Raw genomic sequence first — 25,525 nt, 5'->3', positions numbered from 1 at the left:
CCACAATTACCATTGTACTGGTATTTTTTATACATACAGCTTTATTGTTAATTTTTCACTTATGTTACGATTGTGTGTATGGAATATGAGAGGCGCGATGTATGGTGCGCCATATTTTCAAACTGTATTAGATAACAGCGACATATGTATGTTGACTGAACACTGGTTAAATGCATCAAATATCTCATTTTTAGAGAAGTTTGATAATAGGTTTGATTGTGTGTACAGTATTGGTATGAATAGCAATAGTTACTCAAAAGGTTTTAGGGGTACAGCATTGCTTATTAGAAAATCACTTGGTTTTAAAATACATAAATTAGATACAATGAACGATCGAATATGTGGAGTCAAACTAAGTTCAAAACATTATATGAGTATTTGTGTTTTATGTGTATTGCTTCCATCAACAAACCATGATAAAGAAACATACCTGAACTATTTAGATGACTTGTGTAGAATCTATGATATTTATAATGATGACAATGTAGTAATAGTGGGAGGTGATTTTAATGTTGATATTACTGAAGCACTGGCAGTCAACAAAGTCTCTAACTTAACTGACTTTTTAAGAGATCGAAATTTGTGCCCGGCCCCTTTTTGTCAAAGTAGGGTAGGTCCTTTATACACATATAGATCTAAGGATTTTTTACTAGAACATTGTTGGATTATATCTGTATTCCAGATAATATTGCAAATGATATTGTTTTAAACAAAGTATGTTCTAATTGTCCTTATTCTGTATCAGATCACTTTCCAGTTAGTGTACATGTCAATATAGACCTGCTTGGTACATCAGTGGAAATGTATAAATCCAATAGACATGCTTTGAAATGGTCGAAGTCGGACGATTTTGAAAGGAAACTTTACCAGTCTGAAATTTGTAAGTTACTTAATTTCTCCACTGAAACTGTTGATGTTGATACAAATGACGTTGAAATTTATACAACAGTGTTTACTAATTCCTTACATAAAGATGCAAGTATGTGTATCCTGACAGGTCAATACCGAAGTTTTTTAAAACCGTACTGGAAAAAATGTCAACTAAACGATTATCATTTTAGACAAAGACAGGCACGGCGGGCATGGATAGCTGAAGATAGACCGCGATCACATACTGATCTAAGCTATTTTAATTACAAAGATAAGAAAGGGAATTCCGAAATCGTAAACGTTTAGCCGAAAAATTGTGGCGAGAAGAAAAATTCGAGGAAATACATAATGCTGCCGAAGTAGATATCGAACAATTCTACAAACGTGTTCGTCAATTTAAGAAACCGAAGTCGTCAATCAGTAAACTATCCTATGATGGAAAAGTCGCCTGTGACGAAATTTCTATAAGTGACTTATGGCATGACTATTTTCGGGATTTACACTCAGAACAAAAGGAAAATGATAACGATTTTGACAAACCTTTCTTTAATGAAGTAACTAGTAATGTGCAGTCGTATTTTACTATGAAGACTGAACGCATATAAGAGATAGAAAAGTCAATTACCGTTGATGAAATTGAAGTGCAGTTAAAAACTTTGAAGTGTGGGAAAGCCTCTGGCCCAGACAACGTTTGTAATGAACATATTATTTATGGCGGAAAACGAGTATTAGAACACTTGTGTAAACTGTATAACATGATTATGACTTCTGAATGCATACCGACTTCGTTTCGTCACGGTACTATAATAACTCTGTACAAGGGAAATAATAAAGACAGAACATTACCTACCAATTTCCGAGCTCTTACGCTTACTTCAGTCCTCAGGAAAAGATCATCTTAAACTGTATTCAAGTGTATCTAACTCAGCAGAACATGACAATGCCGCACCCTCTTCAATTTGGATTTGTTAAAGACCATGGTTCTATACCAGCAATTTACACGTTAAAAGAATTTTACACGGAACGAAACTCTGTGGTATATTCTGCATTCTTAGACAACGAAAAAGCGTTCGACCGAATTTGGCAGGATGGCCTGTTGTACAAACTTTGGAAGTTAGGAATATCTGGAAAGATGTGGAGATTAATATATGTATGGTACAAATCTGCAAGTGCTAATGTTCAATACAAGTCAATATCTAGTCAACCATTCAAAATCTGTCAGGGAGTTGGACAAGGTCGTGTTATGTCTGCCTGGCTCTTTTCGTTATTTATCGATGGATTAATTAAACTTCTTGTAGAATCGAAAAATGGGTTATTTATATAAAAAAAACTTACACATTCCTTGTATATTATTAGCTGATGACACAACATTATTAAGCTCATCTAAAAAGGGACTGCAAGACTCACTTTACATTGTCCACAAGTATGCGAAAAATGGCGTTTGAAATACAATGCTTTGAAAAGTAATATATGACTGTTTACTTCTAAGAGACATTTGCAGAAAAGTAATTTAGATTTTCAATTTGGTGATCAAACTATTAACAGGATAGACAAAGTCACATATGCTGGAACTCTCATAGATTGTCATGCCCGAACGTTTGATAGAACTGACAATGCTTGTAAAAAACTGAAACGCAACTTGCACTCACTATACACCGTAGGTGTAAACTCGAATGGCATGTCACCGTTGGCAAATACCGTTGTATGGAAACGTGTAGTTTTACCTACAGCTCTTTACGGATGTGAACTTTGGGGTCATTTGAACAAAACTGAAACATCTATGTTGGAACAAACTCAAAGATACTTTACTCGTTTTATATTGTGTTTTGACAAACGTTCACCAAGTGCTTCTTCTGTAAGTAACTTAGGACTGTGGTCTATAGAGGGATTGATAGACAGGTTTAAAATGTTATTCTTTTGTCGGTTGTGTAGAGCGTCGGTAACGACAACTCATAAACAGTTATTTAACCTAAGGCTTGCAAATGTAATATCTGGCAAACCTGACAAATCATCTTTGACTTACGATCTCGTTCGAACTTTATTGAAATATGATATGTCATCATTTCTTGAGCACTTCATTGAAGAAGCTTTCATTCCGGACAAGAGACTGTGGTCAAAAGTCGTAAGTCAAACAATAACTATTTATGAAGAAAACAAATGGAAATTATTGGTACAACAACGACCTGACCTTTGGCGATATTTCAGAATTCACCATTCTTTAACAGAACACAGATTGATTAGACATTGTTCCAAGCACCATTACAAACGCAATGAACTTATGATATTAATTTATCTAGGGTCGCTAGCTATTATAAGTGGACAATGCTCTCTTTGTGACCGATTTACTGACGACATAGTCAAACATTTCATACTTCACTGTGAATCGCTTTTGAATGATAGAAACTCAATGTTTTACGGCATTGTAGACTTACTTCCAGTACACGATTCAGTTAAATTATTTAACCAAGAGGATGATGACATTCTTATAACATTCATTGGTGGCATTACCGAATTTGCTAATAAACTAGACTCTGACATATGGTACCAGCTAATGATATGCGTCGCAGGTCACATAAATAAATTGTACACTAACTTCAGGAAAGTTATTTTTGAGTTAAGATTCAATACTAGTATTTAACATTCAATTACATATAAGTGTATCATACTCAATATATGCTACCTAAAATTGTGTATTATCTACTCTTTTTTAATACAGTATTATATACATGGTATAAAAAGTATTGCATCAGTTTGTGTATATAATTATGTGTGTAGTTTTCTATTTTGTTAAGTAATTTTTGTATTATATTTGTGATTTTTTTTTCTTGTTTTATGAATCGTCATCTTTTGGAGGAAATAAAGAAAATCAATCAATCAATCAATCATCGGGAACAAGATTAAACAAATGACAATGGCTATATACCTGTATATATATCAGTGTCCTGATAATATAAATGACTTTTATGTAATCAGTCGTAACGAATGCCTGTGTTTGAATCGGAAACTGTGTAATATTACATGAAATCAATGCTAACCGATCATTTATCTTTTAATGTAAACTTCCAGATCTAATACAAGCAAAAACACGCAAATACGTGTTTCATAAGTAAATATGAAAAATAGTCCCGGAAGGAAACTCTGTAGCGTTATAAAACTTACAATTTTAGATTAGGAAACTGGAAGAAAAAGGGAAACTAATACCTTATACTTCAGCAAAACAGCGATAAACAGACTATTTAATATTTTGTCAACTCGCGGGAGTTTCTCATGCTCATCTCATCACGCCAGCAAAGCCGCTCGACGAGATAAGCATGAGAAAATCACTCTTATTGAAAAAAAAATCGAATATTCTCATATGATGCAAGGTCACATCTCCTTATGCAAGGTCAAGCGTTAGTTCTGAGTGGAATACTACCTCAAACTTTGTGGTTCTGAAACTGAAGAAAGGCGATTGTGTCTGGATGGGGAAGAATGGATTTTACGGACGCAGGCCATTTTATGTTCAATGAGATTTCAGTTCAATTACCGGGGTTCTGTTGCAATAATTTGTGAAATTAAACACAATGACTATAACATGTGAGGTTAACTGTAAATATTTGTAAGTTAAATACTGATGATTAAATCACATATTACAAAAAGTTTTTTTTTTAACTCTTGAAGACGCATTGTTCGTACGTATTTTTTGTTACCAATAATGCGACAGAAATGATGTGAAGCAGATGTATCCTATAATAGGGTAAAGTAAAACATATTTATTTTATATCATATATAATGCTTTTTACAGTTTTAATCAAATAGGATTTTTTTCATAATATTTAACATAGATATGAGCATTTATTGTTGTTGAATATACGAAACTGAAAAAAAAAATCCTAGCTTTATAAGTTAACGTACTGTTAGACTAAAATGTTTCTAAGGTCAAAGGTTAAATTCGAACTCCTAACCATTATATAGATATGAACTTTTTTTTCGTTTATAAATTTTCCCCATTTTCCCTTGAAATTTTGTCACAAGCCACAAAATTTGATTTTAGATAAATTGCGACCACATGCTGGTAATGTCTTCACAAGATTGCATAAAAGTTACCAATAGCTTTTCGTGTTGAAAAAAAGGAGCTATAGCCGTCTCTAAGCGTTATCTAATGTTGAGAATGAAATTTTATGTAAATTTGTCTTTGAGGATGAAGCCCGTAACTTTGGATTTGTATTTATGAGTGACGGTCTAACTATTTACAACTCATCTTCAAATGGTGGACAAAAATATTGCAAGTATCAAGATTTTTGTCTAAGAGGTCCTCTTTGACTTTAAGTAAAAACACTATGACGTTGCGTACGTTGTTGGTGTCACATTCGATGGAACCGGGACTTGTTACGAAAACCGAAATATTGCTATTAGAATGTGGAGTTGTCAAAGGCAATATAGATATTAAAATGTTCGAAAATGGTTGTTGTTTTAGGATTATAATCATAAATCTTTGAAAGATGCCGTTAATTGTGGAGGGAAAGCATTATTCGATCACAAGAACTACCATTTTCATATGTGGGCGGGTAACATTAAGAAATGCTTGCTTCCCATTTCACCAATATATCTAAGTTGTTTCTTGACGTCATTTGATAAACTTACTTTTTTGGAAAGAGCAGTTTGTGCTGCTGACGAAGTCATATTTTTCATGACGTAATGATAAGATCAAAGCGTTTAACAATATCACAAATGTCCCCCCTTTGATGTGGACATTGTAAAAATGAAACGAAACTGATTTCAAGACAAAATGTTAGACATTTTTTTAAGTTATGCGAACAGCTTTTTTTTTAATCCGGACTCTTTTTTTTAACTATATTGACAATTTATTACATAACCCCAGTGAAAATATATATAAAATGTTCAATCAGTCTTTTTGTTAAAAGCCTTTTTGTCCGTATTTTAATTATGTCATAAATCTTAATTTTTTCGACGTTGGCCATTGGCTACTTTCTTGTTTACGGTTGTAAAATATAACAGCGTATTTTAACCAAAGTCTATTCACGCTTAAAGGACTGTATATATATTTAGAATGTCAATTTTATTCTAAAAATAATTAGTTTTATTGCCTGATAGTAGATAAATACGCACGAATGTTGTGATGTCGCGTTGTCTTCTTCCCTACGTTTTCTACACGTTGCGTGCTACCCAGTCTTTATCAAAAGCTTTTTTCGTTAGCTTTGAGTGAACTAATAACTCGGAAATTTTGAATTTTACATGTATACATGCTGCAGATAGTATATTCTAAAAGTAATGGTACTTGGTTGAACATGTATCTAAGCGCAGCATTTTGTTTGTGTCTAACCAAAATGTCACAACATCTAAAATTTGTATATTTTATTTATTCACGCGTACACCATGCAAAATTCGAACGAATTGTTCAAAAAGGCAAATGGAGTTGAGTTGATTTCTTCATATACTTAAAAATGTATTCGTCCTCCTCTATGGTTTTATCATTTCATTTTTTCTTTGGCTTAACAAATGGGTTATATATATAATTAATCGTCTAAATAGTAGTCAACAATCACTCTTACGGGGTGATGAATCGTTATAAAAACCTGTTGATTTATAGCCACGCGTGGCTCGTGGTCATTTGTTATCGCGTGGCTATGAATCAACAGATATAGATCGAGGATTTGAACGCGCTAACAAAATCAGCCGTAAAGATCTCCTCGAGTACAAACCTAAGAAAAAGAACAAAAGGGTCCCTTTTGTGCTTACATACCATCCAGCCTTTGGGAAACCCTTGCAATTACTGCATTCAAATTGAAAAGACATTCAAAAACATCCCAAGCTCTCCAAGCTCTTTTTAGGGGCCCCGGTCCAGGAATTCCGTAGACCTAGGAGCCTAAGAGATGCCCTAGTAAGAGCAGAGATTTCATCTCAGCCCAAACAAAATACAACGGGACAGTGTCGACCATGTGGAGATAAAAGATGTAAGACCTGTACCCAGATGCTGCACACCAAAACCTTTAAAAGCTACTGCACTGGAAAGGAATTTATATATTTTTATATAGCCTAGCTGGCCGAGTGGTCTAGGGCGCTGAACTTTATGCAGGCGGTGTTGCCATAGATGTCACAGCGGTACGAGTTCGAGTCCCGCGGAGGGAACGACTGAAAATTTGCATGGCAAATTTGACAGTTATAACATCGTTGGGAACTTTTCAGACCTTCAAATATATATATATATATATATATATATATGTCTAACAAAAATGTTACAAAGTGCATTTTTGACGTTTCCAAAGTAACGTTCTGTTTTGCGACGTAAAAACTCCTTGAACGGCAATTTAAAAAACAATAAAAAGTATTGAAAAGTTACGATACTAGATTAAATTATTACGACTGTGGACATAATGAATTAAAAAATTATAATTTTAGCGAATCTGATAAATAATGAAAGAAATGTTGAAAAGAAAACAGGAAAAAGAAAGCTCCCATCCCCCTTGCGAACACTCCTGTCTGTTCATATGCAATGATGTCCTGGTGAAATCGGGATCAGCGTGCCTGCATCAAAGTATTTGGAAATGTGTAGACACGCGTTTGCAGATTCACTAGTGAAATATTGTAAAATCAACGTATTTCATGATCGTCTAATTACCTCTTGACAATGATTTTAAGTACAAGATATAATAAGATGTACAAATGTTGCAAAAATATTTTTTGATTTTTTTTTCAAATCGGACCAAAAACAAAACAAAGAAATGATTTATTCTGGTGTGGCCTTTTTGACCCCTTATAACTCGAAAACCGTAAGAGATATCCGAAATCGGATTGAAAAATGCAGGAAGGATTATTAATGAGGATTCCAATGAAGAATCCAATGAAATAAAAAGTTTCGAAATCGGACAAAAATAAGTTATGAAAATGTTTTTAGGCGTTGCCCAAATTTGACCCCCTATAACTCGAAAACTGTCTAAAACACACAAAATCTGCTGTACATTTGTTAAGCTGAATTAAAAATAAAAGAGTAATCAAGGGAACCAATTCGCAAGGTTACAGGATAATCAAAAGAATGTAATCCAGAGACAAAGACCAGACATGGAAAACAGACATACACAACAAAGAACATAAAGTAACCAAAATCATAAATACAAAGTAACAAAAGCAAATGAGCAACTCGACCCCACTAAAAGCTGGGAGCATGGACCAGGTGCACCGGTAGGGTAAGCAGCGTCCTCTGCTTTTCTTGAAACACCAGCCGAGTTGCCCATAAAACGTCAAGTCCGGGGTAGACAAACGAGGGAAGGAAAACTATGACCCGTTGAATAAATCAGTTTTCATGGTGCAGATGGATACACCATAATGATCCACGAGTTCATGATAACGACCATAAAACTTCTGTAGTGATGACTTCAATCTTGTAGCAACATAACCCTGTTCCAGAAGCCTATTTGATAGAGTTCTAGCGCGATACAAAAAGTCTGCGTAGTTTCGGCAAGCTCTGGTATAACGTATAAGTTGTGATATGAACACTCCATACCCAGGTGCTGAAGGAATGTTGCCACAGATGAAAGAAAAGTTGATAATTCTGAATGAAAAGTCATCACGTTTGTCGTAAAGTTTGGTCAGTAGGTCAGTAGTTTTCCTTTAAAATCGATTTCTAAGTGTAGGTCAAGATATGAGGCTGACTTCACAGTGTCTGTCGTATTCTTTATCTCAAGTTCGTTGGGGGTAGATGCGATGTATCAAATCCCCGAAATTAGGATTGTTTAAAGATAATACGCCCTCTATGTAGCGGAAACTGAGATTAAAAGATCTAGCCAAACGATATTATTTTTTTCGGATCAGATCGGCTATAAAATTCAGCCCCAGAGTAAGAGTGAAGGAATAGGTCAGCAAGTGAAGGAGCACAATTTGTTCCCATTGGAATGCCGACCGTTTGTTGAAAAACACGTCCACCACACTGGACAAATATGTTGTCGATTAAAAAATCTAGCATTTTGTATACATTTTCCTCTGTATATTTGGAAGATGACTTGGAATTATTTCTTACAAAGTATGAGGAATCTGTACTAAGAACTATATATTTGTATCTAGCTGTACCATCTTTTTTTTTTGAAAAACAACGATGTATAATGTTCTAAGTCGGAATTTTAACTGAGTATGGGAAATAGAAGTATACAGTGTTGAGAAATCATCGGTTTTAATGCTATAATATTCAGATAATAGTCTTGAACTGATTGTCTCCAAAAGATCTTTCGGATTTTTTCAGGATCCACATTGAATTAATACCACTACGGGAGTAACAAGTGTTGTGGTAGGACTGCAGACCCTCTTTGACAGTTGTGAGTATAAAAGTTAAAAGTTTTGAAAGAGGTTTGGTGGTACATTTTGCAGATCCAGCGATGAAATGTTGTTTGTATGGATTGTTGTAGAGTTTAGGAATCCAGTACATAGACGGTAAATCACAATCGTCGTCTTTGGTAGAGAGACAAAAAGAGGATAGCAGATTTATGGTTTTCCACAATCTCTTTTTGGGAGAGCGTGGTACCAGTAGAACACATGAAAAATAGAATATTTAAAATTTTATTTTAAAATCGAAAAAAAAAACGAGTTTTAATAAAATACGTATTTTTACCCTTTTTCTAAAGCGGAAGGGGCAACACAGTCTAAATTAAATTTGAATCTTGTTAGTTGTTGGCAAAATCATATCAACATTTCAGAACACTTCATCAACCACAACTAAAGTTATCGTACGGAAAAGAAGTGTCCCCCAGACAACGACGACGACGACGCGGGACGACGACTGTGCCATAACATTATACAACCGCAAGTTTTTTTCGTCGTACAATAAAAACGGGAGATTTCGCTCTCAAATTTTCTCAAAGAGGGAGATTTGCCAAGGTTTTGTTTTCTCGAAATGTTTAGCAATGTTTTATGTTTTAACAACAGGCCTTATAAAATTCCGAAACGAGTACACGTATTCGGAAATATCAACATACATCTACATTAGAGAATGTAGAAATGGGAAATATTCACTTTGTACGCTTTCACAATATGATTTCTGGGGGGGGGGGGGGGTGCTACTGACGTTTTTTGCTTGTAGGTTTGTTGGCTTTGTTTTTTAGTGAGGTTGTTTTACTTTTTTTTTAGCGCATCACGAAATTTGCTTTCATAATTCCTAACATTTTTCTCGTAGGATAAAATTTCCTTCAAATCATTTTAAATGCCAAAATATTAACAATATCACGATGTAATCTGATCATATCAATTGACCAAAACGTACGAAAAATTAAAATCGAATCGGATAATTAAATAATAAAACATGTCGTTTGTGTTATTTTATGCAAAAAATTAAATAAGCACACTTCTATTTAATTTAACAATTATAGAACGATATACGTCGCAATACAAAAAAGGCGTCAATTTTTGCCGATTTCGACGTTACCAAAAATGACACGAACACCGTATGTTACGTCTATATATTTTTGAGCGCAAAGCTTTTCTCAGTGAAATAACTTCTCTCATATACCGAGGACGCGCAATGTGAAAAAAAGCCTGCGAAATGTTGCTGCGTCATGTATTTTCGGTCGATTCCGTATATCCTTAAGTATTTTCAAAGTAATTTAGAACATATTTCTTTCTTCTTTTCCATGGCGTACATGCTTAATTTAAGAGCTGCCATCCCGTGCCTTGTGCGGATTATACCATCTACATTTCAGCCAAACCAGGAACTTGACCAATCGGCAACCATTATTAACTCAACTGTTAGTTACCCAAATTACACGACTGGTTGCCCATGTTTAACTTTTGATTATTCACGCCATCTCGCATGCCAGACGGCAATGAGGAGGATTAAATTTGAAATCTGGCCTTTACAATTTATGAAAAAAAAATTATGAAATAATAGGTATCTGACTTTTTTCAAGAAAAGTATAGGACCATCAATTTGTTATTTAAAATTGTCATTGCATCGATACTGAACATTTTCCTTGAAAGAGGTTAAGGCTTCTGTATACCATAAACTGTTTCATGTTTAGTTTTATTTATTTTTTTTTGTTTTGTTTTGTTTTGTTTTTTGTTTCTTTTTCTTAATGAAAAAAAAAGCTTTTAATCAGTTATTAACTTTTTGAATACTTAAGTATCAGTCCATATAAAATTCAGACGCTACCGATAGTGAAGTGATTCATTGTGTAAAGAAAGCCACCCGGAACAAACGATGTTTTTTTTTCAATCTATAGATGCTATATTTTTAGGGAATATAGTCTTTTTTGTATTCTTATCTGCACTATCGAGAAAATCGTACATTTATCTCCCACTAAACCAACCAAATCAAACAAAATCAAGAGCGATAACTCTTGAAAAGTGCTGATTTCATGTACAATCTTTATAAATTTTATCTCAAAAGCGCAACCCCCAAATGAAAAACCAGGTCTTGATATGTGGTCTGTATCTGATTCTAAATAAGAAATATAGGTAAATTTGGTGGGTTTTTGACATGCATGAATCACCTCCTGTCTGATTTTTGTAAAGACTGCTACTTAAAAGATGAAGGTTCACATCATCAAACGCTATGTACGCATTGAAAGTACGTAATTCTGTATAAATTTCATAAATAGAATAAAGAATGGATACGATGAAAAGCAATAAATGCACCAGCGCATAACCAAAAATATAGAAAAAAATATATATATGTTCAGAGATCACCAAAAGGTTTTCAACGACTTTAAACACACTGAAAACAAGTATTATCTTTAAAAAATCTAGCCGACGCAGTATATGTTTCTTTCTTTTACATAATTTTCATTCAGGAAATATTCACCTGGCACGCAAATTTCGATACAGTTTTTTTTCGAATGCCACTAAGTTATCAATATTTAACCAATCAGGAAACAGAATTGCGATCAGGTGACTTGCGTTTCTATGGAAAAGTGTCTTTAAGGTCAAAGGGTAAAAAGCGAAACTATACCGACTGCATCGGATAAATGCTTGAAGTTCACGTGTAATAGGTACGACCTTCCTTAAATGGCATATCGTCAGAACTTCTAGATCAAAATATTAAGGGGATGACTTTGAACTGGTTGGTACAATTTAGAAGATTTGTAGGCACAGTGTGTTTATTGCTGGGATTACCTGAATTAATGAGCAAATTCACCATGTAGATAATGTATGTGGGACTTGATCCTCGAAAAATGAGGATTTGGACTTTTCCAAATAATGACAGATAACTAGTAACACCATGTATCAAAAAGTCAGTACTAGTAGGATAGTTAATTGGGAAAGAATGAATAGCCCAAATATGATCGCGAGTGTCGAGGAACGCCCAGATTTTGGGCGGAACTTTTGCCGTCCAATTTTTAAATCTTCAAGCGTTCTTGGCGCGCGGGATAGTTTGGTCATGATTTTTTTCTTTTTCTATGAATCTCTAAGAGTAGCTGACTTCATAGTTTATTCAAGTTCTTTGGAGTAGATGTGATGTATAAAATCCCCGAAAATAGGGTTGTAAATGATAGCACGTTATCTATATAGCAGAAATCCGGCTAAACGGTGATCCTTCTTTTGGATAAGATCAGTAATAAAGTCACCCCCAAAAAACGACAATAGTAGAAGCCCGTATTTTGAATGGTCTTTAAATATTGCTTAAATTAATAGTGACACCGTTAAGCCTCCATTGCGTTCATGTCATTTTTTAGGTAAACAGGTTAATCTGTCGCGACAAAAAAAATAATAATGTACAGCTCTTGATTGATTTGAATGATTGATTAATTGTAGTTTAACACCCCATGGCAGATATTTCGAGCACTTCAAGACGAGGAAGCTTGATCATTCGAACAGAACATGCTTTCTAGTAGTTCGACAGGTCAAATATGATTTCTGATAAATAAATTCTAATCAACAGGTATACATTTATTGCATAAAAATTATGAAAGTCTCTGTTTCGAATATATAAATCAAATCAATATTTCGCAAACAACATCCTTCTCAACATAAACAGTACGTTCCACGTTGTACTTCCTTATATCATTTCTCCCCTGGAAGAACTTCTTTCCAAAGGCTGGTAACGCTGGACGATTCCCGCTGGGAACCAACCATACTGTTTAGGAGTTAATCTGTTCTCCCGAACCCATCCATAAGCAAAACCGTCTTCATTTTCAGGGATCTTCTGTTTAATGATCTGGCCTGTCAAACCAAAATAAGTAATTTTAAGAGACGGTCCATGTAGAAATCAGGCAGATCCTGTGATATGGGCGGCAGAGATTAATTTTTTATCAAACCAATGTTTCGTTCCAATGATTTAAGGGAGAAAAGGGATTTTTCTCAATGAAAAATGGATGAAATATTTGGTCAAAGTTCCATTACAAATAAACTCAATTATGAACAGATCACAGAGTTAATTCTCGTTATTTTAAATTTTGTATTGCTTTAATATAAATTATTTTATTCTTGCCATTTCAGAAAATTACAAACTGACATTCAGTTTTTCTTTAAAAAAAACCTGAGTTTGTGAACTCTTATGGACGTTTTTTTTAATAAAATTTGGCATGTGCCCTCACTGTCTGGGTCTCCATGGACATATTCATTAATAACTAAAACGGAGGCAACAAGTTTGGGAGAGTGCTTATAATAGAAAGAGTTGTACGCAGTCCGTAAGCAGCAAGTGCTAAGGACTGTTATTAAAGCTCGATGGCTCTAACTCTTACGTGAAGAAAATTTTGATGAAGGTATACAACAACGTGTATAAAAATTGTTGATTTAGTCTCGATTGTTAAGGTAGAAAATTGCTGTGTTTTTAGCAATTGAAAAAGAAACTAATATGGCGGAACGAAACACATGTACTAGCGTAGTACCCAATTAAAATACAAAAAAGCAATATCAGATATCACCGATAGGTCCTCAACAAGTGTAAACACACCTTAAAGTAAGACCTGAAAGACCCCGACAACGAAAGTAATAAAATCCTTGGCAACAGAACAATGAAAATTCTTCGAAATTAAAAATTACTTACAAAATCGATTCGAATCATATATGTACTAAGTTAAGGTTAAGAGGGACTAAATAGTTTGTTTTTGTTTTGTTTTGTTGTGTTTTTTTTCACAAAATTCGTTTGTTTTTTGTTGTTTTTTTTTTACAAAATTCCATATATTTGTAACAATTATATATTATGTTATATATAAATGATGTGTATATGCTATAAATTGCTTTTTTTCTGAAAATCTAAACAGCCCCATCAATCACAATTTTTAGGTTTTTCATTCATAGCAACGACAACTCGTACCTTTTCGGAATGATATTTGATCCCTTTTTCGTGCAACAAAATCGTGCATAGCAACAACTCTGATATTTCTGGTCATGCTAACGTCATCCTCATCACTAGGGCTGTTGTACTGACATGTGCTAGACCAGCGGGCTGTATCTGTAAAAAAAACGTAAAGACAACAAAATTACTAATAGAAATGTCACTAGCAGATTTTAATCGGTTTGATCTTTTAATTACCTGTAGATAATACTTCGTTAACCAAAACACTTGACAACTGAAATCCATTTACAGCGCATACAATAATAATGTTCAGGAGAGAAAGTGTCTTCCCTTGATGGAATGACAATCACAATGTCACAATTCTTATGTCATAAGTTAGGAAAAGGCATGCTGGTCAAACTTAAGCGATTACTCGAGTGCCAATTGAATGAAAATTACCTTCAACTTGGTCTGCAAACTCAACATGTTTCTCCTTTTTGCTTGGGGAATTACGGCCACCACTTTCACCAGTACAGAATCCTTTAGTTGGGAATGGTGGCGGCATCTTGAGGTTTGTAACTGGTTCTGATGGTATATTTATGGTCTCAATACCCGAACCAAGAGAGGAATCTGTATATGAAAGAATGCGTCAAAATATAGTACTACACGAAACACACACAAAAAAAATGCACACACATCGTGAATAGATATACATTATACCAAAAAGTTTAATATTTATTAGCTTTTCAGATTTACCTGTTCTGATTTGATAACATGTCCATAATTTTGAGATTTCGTGGTAATAAAAGAGAGATACTTTTGATTGCATGGCTTAATTGAAAATTAAATTGGTTTGGGTGGGGGGGGGGGGGTGGTAATCTATGGTGCAATTCTTCTAATGAAAAATATCACTAACCAAACCCCTCCAGATCAGCACCGAAAAGTGTATTTTGCTTTTCAGCAATGAAAAAATCTGCAAAACATTTCCAATGTATTACGATTACGGTAAGGTTTGCCTGATTCTTACATGGATCTGCACTTGATCAAAGGATTTTTTTTATATCATATTGTGAGCATACCTGAGCTATCTGATAGCAGTGGTGGATTCATCCTTTGTCTCCTGAGAGACTCAGAAGAAGATGCACAGAAGGTGTCTACTAGCAAATTGTCACTCTCACTGTTATCCGCATTCCCATACTGGAACCGACCCATAACTATGGCTGACTTGGTGGCAGGGGTGGGATCCCGATAATCGTTACTCTCAGTGGGAAGTGTTGACGTGCTACAAAAGAAGCGATTAATGTAATAATTTAGTAGTATTTAAAATTATCGTGAAAATAGAGAGTTTATTCGAAACCTTAATATAAGTATTCCATGCATAGTTAGGAAAACATTTTGATAATCACATGTTTTTAGAGGTTTCCGAAAACCAACTCTTTGCTAAATTCAAATCAATCTGAAAAAGTTTGAGAAATAATCATAAGAACCATTAACAGTTACTAATGCTGTTTCCACTTTTACACTTTTTAGTTTTATGTAATGAATTAAAAGCATTATAAGTGTACATTATACGAACCTATGACATACATCATTCTTGCCCTTTTGACTCATTCTTATTGGACTGAAAATATCCTGTATGTAGAATAACACAAAATATTGCGATCGTTTAATAACTGACGATTAAATATTGTAGAAATAGCACTCATAATTTTAGATAGGTGTTTTCTATACTTTTCTTTAATGGCTACTTATCTTTTCATAACTAAATATATTTCATTTAGGTAAGTTCCTTAAACATTTTAGATGATTTTGAAAATAGCACAGAATAAACTCTAATGAGACAAAAAAGCACATAGGCAGGGAAACAATAAAAAAATCATTTTTGAAGTTATGTCATGCAATATAACGATAAATTAAAGTCTTTATTGATAACTGTAAATTTTGATTTTATTTCTTGACATGTAGGTGTCAGAGTGAGGTTAATTTACCCAATAAAGTATGCCTTTAACGATAATTTCAGTCCATGATTTGGTGGCAGCGGTGGGATATAACTGACAAAAACAATATTTTTATGAGAAACTTTTGCATAGCATCTATACCTGTAAATCAAAAACCCTTCCGATCTTTCTAGATGTTGCCCTGGTTTCAACATGCTTCTTAAAGCGTTCCATGATTTCATCAATATTGATCGAATTAAATGCTATTGACATCTCTCTTATTTCTGACTTTCTCCTGAAAAACATCTTTGAATGTTACTTTGCCAAAAAGACTTATCAATATTCTTCCGCTTACGTAAATATATTTAAGAACTGTTGTACCATCTTTCTGTAGAATGACGTGTTCATGAAATCAACTAATAGTATTTATATTTCAAAAATGATATTACTGAGGTTCCAAATTCTATCTTACTACTCATCATAAGTATGGAAAATACTGTGAATTTCATCAATATCATTTTACAAAAGATTGCGAGTTCTAGTTGGCACGAAAATTTCCCCGTTAACAATACTTACTTATGAAGACCTTGGTCCACACCTCTAAATGTCACGGAAAAGTTTTCTAGCTGTTCATATATCAGAGCCAACCGTAGCTTTTGGTGATCCGTCAAATCGTTGTATAGATTTTGCATGACCTGAATATGTGGAAACACTTTCACATTGAAAAATGTGATTTAAAATAGTAAAACATATCTACTAGTTTATAGCCTTTCTATTAGCTAATACGTTCTATAATCTGTAAAAGTCCCTTCAGTAAAATGTTTAATTGCTAAAATGAATTCATCTCGAAAATACAAAATCAAAGCCGGGTCCAGGCCCAGTGTGCGTCCTTCCGTTTCCGGGAAATTGGTTGAAATGAAAAAAAAATCACTGCAGCTGACAGTGTGCACCCTCTTTTGATCAGTCAGTGTGTGCTCTTTTTCTTCAATTCCTGTCCATGGAAAACACGCTAGGTTAAATCATATACCGTGTTTTTTTATGTATTTTTCATATTTTTTTATGTCCAACCCAAGTCAATTTAAGGAGATAGACCTAGGGTAAGGGACATAACTCATGAAGTCAGTGATATGTTTGTATCACATTCAATTTCACTAAAGTCTTTCAAGCTTTCATTTGAAACAGAATGAAATCAGACCAAGTTACTTTGATGCTTACATGAGATTAATATAAAGAGCCTGAATACAAACGTTCCAATGATTCTAAAGAGTTGTGTCCCTTACCCTAGGTCTACCTCCTTAAGCCAAAAAAACTGAGATTATAAAATAAAAAAAGAACAAATAAAGTGATACCTCTTTTGTCCCTTTCAAAAATTCCATCAATTGTTCCTCTTTTCGCAGAACAACATCCTTCTCAGCTCCAATCTGTTTTCTAAACATAGATAATCTATTATTAAGATGCTCTGTTTTCTTGTTGGATCGAGAATTACGACGATTAGTTGCAATGCGGCTTCTCTTCGACAGCTGTTCTTCAATTTCGATTGTACAAGATTTCATCTTCTCGATATTCTGAAAAGAAACAAAATGGCTGCTTGGTTTTATGTCCATCAAAAATGGATTTTTAAATTGTCATTTAGATTTTGATCAAACTCACTTTGGAGATTAAAAGGATCATGTTATCGATTGTGGAGCGGGGTATCAATCTAGTGAGCATTGCTCACAATTTGGTTTACTACTTTGTGTCCTCCCATGTCCGAGACTGCAGAGGTGACAAGTCAGAGTAAACCACAGGGGCTCGTTGCAATTGACTCATTATCAGGGCCCCGATATATACATGTAAAACGAGCACCTGTGAGTAAACGGTACACACCAATGGGCGTCACATATCAGATTTTAAGTAGCTGTCTTTGTAAGAATCATGCAAATCTGAAAAATGCGATACACCCCAAAAAAGGCTACATATTTTTAATTTTGTAATTAAATTTTTTTCATGGGTCTATACAATGAAATGTGTAATTATTCATTCAAAGCTGCCTGCTCTTAGGAGATAATCGACATTGAAAATACGGTAGATTCTATTGTATTTGAGCGCCATTTACAGAGTTATCTCCCTTAATTTTGAAATCTACAGTGCATTCTTTATAATTTTTATCTAAGAGCACGGGTTATATGAAAAACCACGTTTATTTCTGTTTACTATGACATTTCAAACAAAATATCAAAAATAAAAATGTGTAGGCTTTTTACCCATGAATCACATTTTGCATGATCCTTAGCTGGTGTGCTACTTAAGTACGTGTTTTTTCATAAGTACAAAATTGAACACAGATAAATTCAATTCAAATATATGACAAGTATAGAACAATACCACTTAGAAGCATAATTAATAAAATTCGAGAATAATCGGAACATCACTCGACCTTTTCCCCGGAAAATAACAATGGACTCGACAATAGATGAAACCACGCGAAATGCATCATTAGTCAGTGTTTAATTCGATCAAATTTTACCTTTTTTTCGACGCAATCGATATATTTTCGCTTTATAACCTTTGACCCTAAAGACGCTCTTCTATGAAACGCAAGTCACCTGATCGCAATTCCGTTTCTCGATTGGCCAAATACTGATAACTTAGTGGTTACGAAACGAAAAAGCTGTATCGAAATTGCGTGCCATGTGTTATTTTCTTGAATGAAATGTAGAAAATTATTAATAAAAAAGAACAAAATTGTACAACTTGCTATTAAAATCAGACAACAGATAGTTCATGCATGTCAAAAACCTACCGAATTCATTTTTACTAAATAACCACATTACTAGTCAGTTATTGCACTTATAAAATACACTAGATTGTGTTTAAAATTCAGGATTGTGTTGATTTCATGTACATCAGTGAGAAATGAATGTATGGTTTTCAGGACGCTTACCCTATCGGTCCGAGTTGCTCATTTACTTTATATGTATGCTTTTAGTTACTTTATGTTCTTTGTTGTGTATGTCGGTTTTCCATGTCTGGTCTTCGTCCCTGGATTACGTTCTTTTGATTACTTCTATAACCTTGATTCCCTTGATTACTCCTTCATAAAAGTACAACGGAGAACTTAGAAATGTGGTCCGTTGTTACCGCTACTATGGGTAACATCTGAATTTTATAAAGACTAGTGCTTTAACTGCTAGTTAAGTTAGTATCACTTACTACTCTCCTCTTGTGGAGGTCTAATTCCATTGCTAATCTCTTCTTATTGTTTATGTGGAACTGTTTCTCTATATCCGAGAGAAGCTTCTCTTCAGGATTCCTCGGATTTATTTTGTTCAATCCTATTCCCCTAAAACACAAATTTAAAAAAAAACATGGAAATTTAAAACAACTGAGCCCCAGGTGTGACGTCACATACTCCGAATTGATTAGGTAGAAACCTTTCTAAAAATCAGGTAAAATTTGAATGATATTAAATATGTATATCGATAATCCACAGATCTAACCATGTAATTTCACTAATAGAACTGTTCTCTTTTTACAATGACTGCAAATTGACCTCTGTGTTGTTTGGAATTTTTCATACTAGTAAGTATGCTAGAAAATTTTGTTTTTTACTACAAGTTATCTGCCCTTGAAATGTTACTAATAATTTGCAGTGCTTTTCAATGAAATTATAACTCATTCTACCAAAATTATATGCGATAACTGGAGTCTAATAGTACAAATTGTCAAGTAAGATTGTCAAATTCATCTATGTTTCACCCACTGAATAATTGTTGCTGACTGACACTTAAATCTTTAAATTTTCAAATCTTTATACCGCATGATATTTAATTCAAAATTAATATGGAATCACTTTAAGGAGATAGACCTAGGGTAAGGGAAATACCTCTTTCAATCAGTGATATGTTTGTATCATATTCAATTTCACCAAAGACTTTCAAGCTTTCCTTTGAAACAGAATGAAATCAGTCCGAGTTACTTTGATGCTTACATAAGATTGATATAAAGTTGCGAATACAAACGCTCCAAAGATTTCTAAGAGTTGTGTCCCTTACCCTAGGTCTACCTCCTTATGTAAATCTAATTGTGAATAAAATATACGATTTATTTTTAAAACTTGCAACATAAAAAAAATCCTTTAGACTTGTACATGTACTATAGATCTACAATTCTGTTGCGGCAATATCGATTAAACTCGTCATACATACAACCCACCTTCTTATAAGGGGTCCATCGGCTGGTCTGGTCCGTTTTAGTGATTTCTAGTGATTTTCTATATATATATAATTCAAGAGCATAAAGTGGGGACAGACTTCTTCCTCCCTTGGATCCGTCTACAATTTTAATTGCATTGAAGACTGTTCTGTCCGCCAACGGCCTTAAGGCCAGCGTTACTTGCCTGTTTAAGGTTACCCTACCTACCCTAGCACATTCATTGGTATTTTTTTATGAAATGCCGCTGAACTAAGTTTGTTTTCAATTAAGCACTATTAAAGTCAAGAAAACCTCCCTAAGTTGCTATATAAAATAATTTTTAAAAATTGATAAAATTATCTAATTGACCTGCCTACCTAACCTATATTTTCTTTAATATAACCTTAAACATATTGTTCATGGCCTACTCAGTTCTGCTGATACCCCACTTAACAGTCGCCCTTTTACTCTCTCAACTCTACACGATCAATGGCGGGTCCAGGGGATACTGCCTGGGTTTGGACCCCTTCTTGCGCGAAAGTTATGTGAATTTTGTAAAAGAGTAATTAAGGGAACAAAGAGTCTAGCAGAAATCAACAGAATGTAATCCAGGGACAAAGTCAAGGCATGGAAAACAAACACACGATAAAGTACATAAAGTAACTAAAATCATACATACAAAGTATCAAAAGTAAATGAGCAACTCATACTCCACTCCCATGAACCAGGTGCACCAGTAGAGTAAGCGTCCTCTGCTTTTCTAGAAACACCCACCGAGTTACTCATAAAAATGAAGTCCGAGGTAGAGAAAGAGAGACGGAAAACTATGACACGTTGAACAAATCAGTTTTCGTGGTGCAGATGGGTACACCGTAACGATCCACGAAATTACTTTTCGGCAAAAATGAGCAAATAATAGCATTGACCCATTGTTTTCCCAAATCTCTGGATCCACGCCTACCGATGCATACATTACCTCTGAAGAGAACTATACGGTCCTTCAGGGGACATAATCAAGTTGTGTATATTCTGGTGTATCTCTGCTGTACAGTCAGCTTCTCTTACCAGATTAGCAATGACGATATCATCCGTGCTATCTTTCGGTTGATCTGGAATTTTTAGAATTTTCTAAACACATGATATGTCTTACTTGATTAATTTGATTTATTTACTTGAATGGCTGCAGATTTGACAACTAATTTTGACATATTTATGAGTGAAATCAGTGGCGATCGCGGAAGGGGGTGGTGGCTTGCAACCGTTCTATGTTAATTTCATGCAAATTTGGGCAAAAGGGATCCCCTCTTTTTAAAATCTCTGTATCCCCTAGGAAAACTCGACTACGAACAAATGAAAATCAGTATATACATAGTACACAATGCATTCGAAATTGCAACATATCTTATTTGTTAAAATTTAAAATTAAGGAAACTTTTGTTTAGAACCGGTATTTAATTAATATGTGATTTTGCAATATAAAACCACGTGAAATATTCTTTTTTTTCTTCAAAAATCGTATGAAACACATATGACTTTTATATAAGATAAGAAACAATATTGGGGCGAATCAAGGGAACCAGGATTCGAAGGGTATTAAAAAAAACATAATCCAGGGATAACGACTAAACAAAGAAATGAAAAGCATTCATGTGTAGAGTTGACTAACTTATATTTCATATATTATATAACACAAATTTTTCACGAGTTTTAAATGTTGGTGCGCAACACTTGAAAAAAAATAATTTGTTTTTCATGATGATGTATTTTGAAAATAATACAACAAATAAACATGTTTGTTGTAGTTACTAAAACATCTTTCCCAGTGCACCGCGTGACTTTTCCATGATTCACATGAACCGCACTGTACACATACCTAGATGTGCTTTTAATTTGGTTCTGATTGTTGCTATCCACTCTCTCAGATTTCGAATGTAAACGAGTTCGATTCTTGCCCTTTCCCATACCACAAGGTTAAGTTCTTCTTGAAATCTACAAACAAATTACGAAAACGTAGACTAGAAATTGCAAAATATATTCATAATTATGCATAATTCTGGAAAAAATATTTTCTCATCGAAGCTGAATGGTTTGATCGGTTGATTGATCGATCGATCGATTGATTGATTGTGGTTTAACGCTTTATGCCATGCATTTCATGCATTTCGGAACTGGAACGTTTGATCAATTAAACAGACTGCTTTGTACTAATCCGGCACGCTGAGCCGGATCTTATTTTTTATTGTGTAAGCTAACAGAAGCAACGGTCCATTCAAGCATGTCATCCTTTCCGGACATAAAGCTAGAAAGTAGTCACTGTATCTCCTTTTTCAAATAAACAGTAACTGCCAAATTATATTTGGTGTTACCATGGTGACCGGGAATCGAACCCACAGCCACTCTGCACTTGAGACAAACGACAACCAAAGCGGAAGTTTCGTTAGATATTATCCATCCGTTACTATTTCCGATCCGAAGGCAAGTCGGATGAAAAGCTTTTTATACAACCTTTAGGTCTCACTAACCACTTCCGTGTCAAATGGCCACCTCCTATATAGTGCCAAAAACACACTGAACATATGCATTGTAAGTGCATTATTTGTGTGTATTATGATTAAAAGTAGTCAAATTAAAGCAGAGAATGTGTACTTTAAAATAATATATGAAATTAACTACAAAAGTGTATAAATATTGTTTACATGTGCGAGTAATTTGCCTCCACGCTGTCAGTTAGCAGAAAAGGTAAAAATGTAGATTTTCAGTATTATTTATTCAAGTAATTTTGTGAAGAATTTCTACAATCATCGTACCATTAGCATAGTGATTTTGGAAGCCTTATTTTCCAGGCTTCGCAATGGTATGCAACTTTAAGACGTCATTTGTCCTTGGAATTCACAGCGAAACTTTAAAAATTACTTTTTTAACATGTAAAGTGATGGAAATGTTAGAAGTGATTAGTGAGACATTAGCATTGCTGCAGTAATCTACCCGTCAAAGCCGATAACTTAATTTACAAAAAAAATTACTAATAATCTTCATTGCTAATATGCATAAGCATTAAATATGTAGGAAGATCAAAATTACAATATAAATTGTATACAAGAAACAATCAATACCAAAACTATCGAAATAGGAAGCCGATATCTATCATTGAAAGTTTCTACTATGTGTAATACAAGGAATGAATCCTCGGAGTTTCATTCCTTTTAAACTTTGTAGTATCATAATAATATGATAAATAAAATCTGACATAATTCTGGGTCGGACAAGTCTGACTACTTGGTTGGTGAATACCCTCTCTTAAAGGATCTTCCGTTGAAATGTCTTATAAACGATGTTTCTTTTTTTTTAATAGCATGCATTTTATTTTCGATGGTATAATTGTCACTGCTTTTGAAACGCGAAATAAAAGTTTACTTATTCAATTTTTCATTATTTAAAAATTCTCTATCTTTCCGTCTTCAGCAGTTAGATGGCGAAAATAAAGATTGCTAGAAACTACAGTGAGCCTCTAGAGAAAAAATGCAAGAATTGTCTTACGTGTTTGCTCCATACCTTTCTGTAAGTATACGTTTAAAAACTGTCAGACTTTCGAATAATTTTACTCTATTTTCGGAAATCATTTAGGCCAACTCCAGCCAAGTTGATCTATCGAAAACGTGAGATATGCTAAGCCGCCCGCGTTAACTTGTACATAAAGACTAAGAATTGCTAAGTTCGTTTTAATATACCTCAGTGTTTGCTTGCATCTCTTGATTGCCTCCTCATTTCTTAGATAGGGTAAGGCTTCAGCTCTTTCCGAGCCCTTGTTCATGTCGGGATCGGTCGAGAAGTGACGTATCCAATAGCAACGTTTGTTAGCAACTTGACGACGTCAAACGTCACGGTACAGCATAAACGATACATTGTGACAACCGGATGTTGGACAGACTTTTATTTGTTTTCAGTTTATTATTTTGTTTTGTTTTGTTTTTTCTTTCCTTTGTTTTGGTTTTTTGTTTTTGTTTTTATTTTGCTTCTTTACGATTTGTATTGTTTTGCTATTGCTTTTAGTGCGTATGATTCATATCACAACTCATACGTTATGCCAGAGCTTGCCGAGACTACAGTACGCAGACTTTTTATCGCGCTAGAATTCTGACAAATAGGCTTCTGGAGCAAGGTTATGTTGCTACAAGATTGAAGTCATCTCTACAAAACTTTTATGGTCGTCATCATGAATTCATGGATCGTTATGGTGTATCCATCTGCGCCATGAAAACTGATTTGTTCAACGTGTCATAGTTTTCTTTTCCTCTTTCGTCTACCCCGTACTTGACTTTGTATGAGCAGCTCGGCGGGTGTTTCTAGAAAAGCAGAGGACGCTTACCCTACTGGTGCACCTGTTCCATGCTCCCAGTTTTTAGTGGAGTCCGAGTTGCTCATTTGCTTTTGTTACTTTGTGTGTATGATGTTAGTTACTTTATGTTCTTTGTTGTGTATGTCTGTTTTCCATGTTTGGTCTTTGTCCCTGGATTTCATTCTTTTGATTACCAATACAACCTTGGTTCCCTTCATTACTCCTTTAATGACAACTCTTCAGCATTTACTCTATTGTATTTGCAAAATTAAAATTATTTATGTACTCAAAAAGCCAGATTTTACTCATTGACAATACGTAACAGTAAATTAAGCAACTTCATTGGCTATTCACAAAATGATTTACAGAAGATACGTACATGTATTTGTTATTGCATACATGTACATTTCATAACAAATTCACCCAATACACAAGGCTGTGAGTGTATATCATGTAGCAAGATTCCAATCTAACATCATCAGACATAATTTCATAATTAATAGTGATTAATGCGGATGTAGAACAACAAATCCATTAATCACTTCTGATATTTATCGGAACTACATATAAACTGTAACATTCGAGCGCGTTTTGTGAAGGTCGCTGCTATGTTGTTCAATCTAAGGTGTTCAGCACTCTTTGAATTTGGTTGGTCGTTATCTTAGATGTACAATTTCAATAAAATGAACTGAAGACAATCGTATGCAACCTCAAGGTACATATACATGTTTTATTCTACGTATTTTGTTTAATTTTGTTATTTTTTTTTTTTTGGAGGGAGTGTTCGCGACAACATCTGTTTACTCCATTATGAACCAACCATTACCAAAAAGGGACTAGAGTTGGATCATTTTTTCAATACATAAAAAGCTCATGTTTTTTTCAGTCTAAATATTTTTACCAAATAAAACATGAGTCCCAAGGACGTAGGTGAAAAGAACCCCCCCTCCCCCAAATGGTAATAAAGTGGTTGATTACTTTTTGAATGAATACAAGCCTCATAAGAAAATA

General features: G+C 34.3%; 1 protein-coding gene across 1 annotated transcript; it reads right to left on the bottom strand.

Annotated features, from left to right (window-relative positions):
- Positions 1-12,725: 12,725 nt before the first annotated feature.
- LOC148610589 (uncharacterized) lies at positions 12,726-24,053 on the bottom strand. The gene is made up of 12 exons (XM_088595764.1): positions 23,907-24,053; positions 22,052-22,167; positions 21,155-21,287; positions 19,198-19,327; positions 17,355-17,570; positions 16,582-16,700; positions 16,168-16,300; positions 15,645-15,700; positions 15,148-15,350; positions 14,528-14,698; positions 14,108-14,245; positions 12,726-13,011 (listed from the first exon to the last, which is right to left on the bottom strand). Exons 1-12 carry the CDS (start codon positions 23,987-23,989, stop codon positions 12,848-12,850), a joined length of 1,662 nt encoding a protein of 553 aa, XP_088451890.1. The 5' UTR covers positions 23,990-24,053; the 3' UTR covers positions 12,726-12,847.
- Between the last annotated feature and the right edge of the window lie 1,472 nt (positions 24,054-25,525).

Source organism: Perna viridis, chromosome 8, assembly GCF_037379345.1.
Source record: "Perna viridis isolate PV_CMFRI_1.1 ecotype Kerala chromosome 8, ASM3737934v1, whole genome shotgun sequence".
NCBI lineage: Eukaryota > Metazoa > Mollusca > Bivalvia > Mytilida > Mytilidae > Perna > Perna viridis.
The sequence above is the reverse complement of the archived record's forward strand: the minus strand, read 5'-3'. Positions and strand labels throughout refer to the sequence as shown.

Coding starts and splice junctions, on each gene's coding strand:
- LOC148610589 (XM_088595764.1), bottom strand. CDS start 23,989: ATGAACAAGGGCTCGGAAAGAGCTGAAGCCTTACCCTATCTAAGAAAT. Junction 19,328..21,154: donor CCGTATAGTTCTCTTCAGAG/GTAATGTATGCA, acceptor TTTGTGTTTTAG/GGGAATAGGATTGAACAAAA. Junction 16,301..16,581: donor GTGGACCAAGGTCTTCATAA/GTAAGTATTGTT, acceptor GATGTTTTTCAG/GAGAAAGTCAGAAATAAGAG.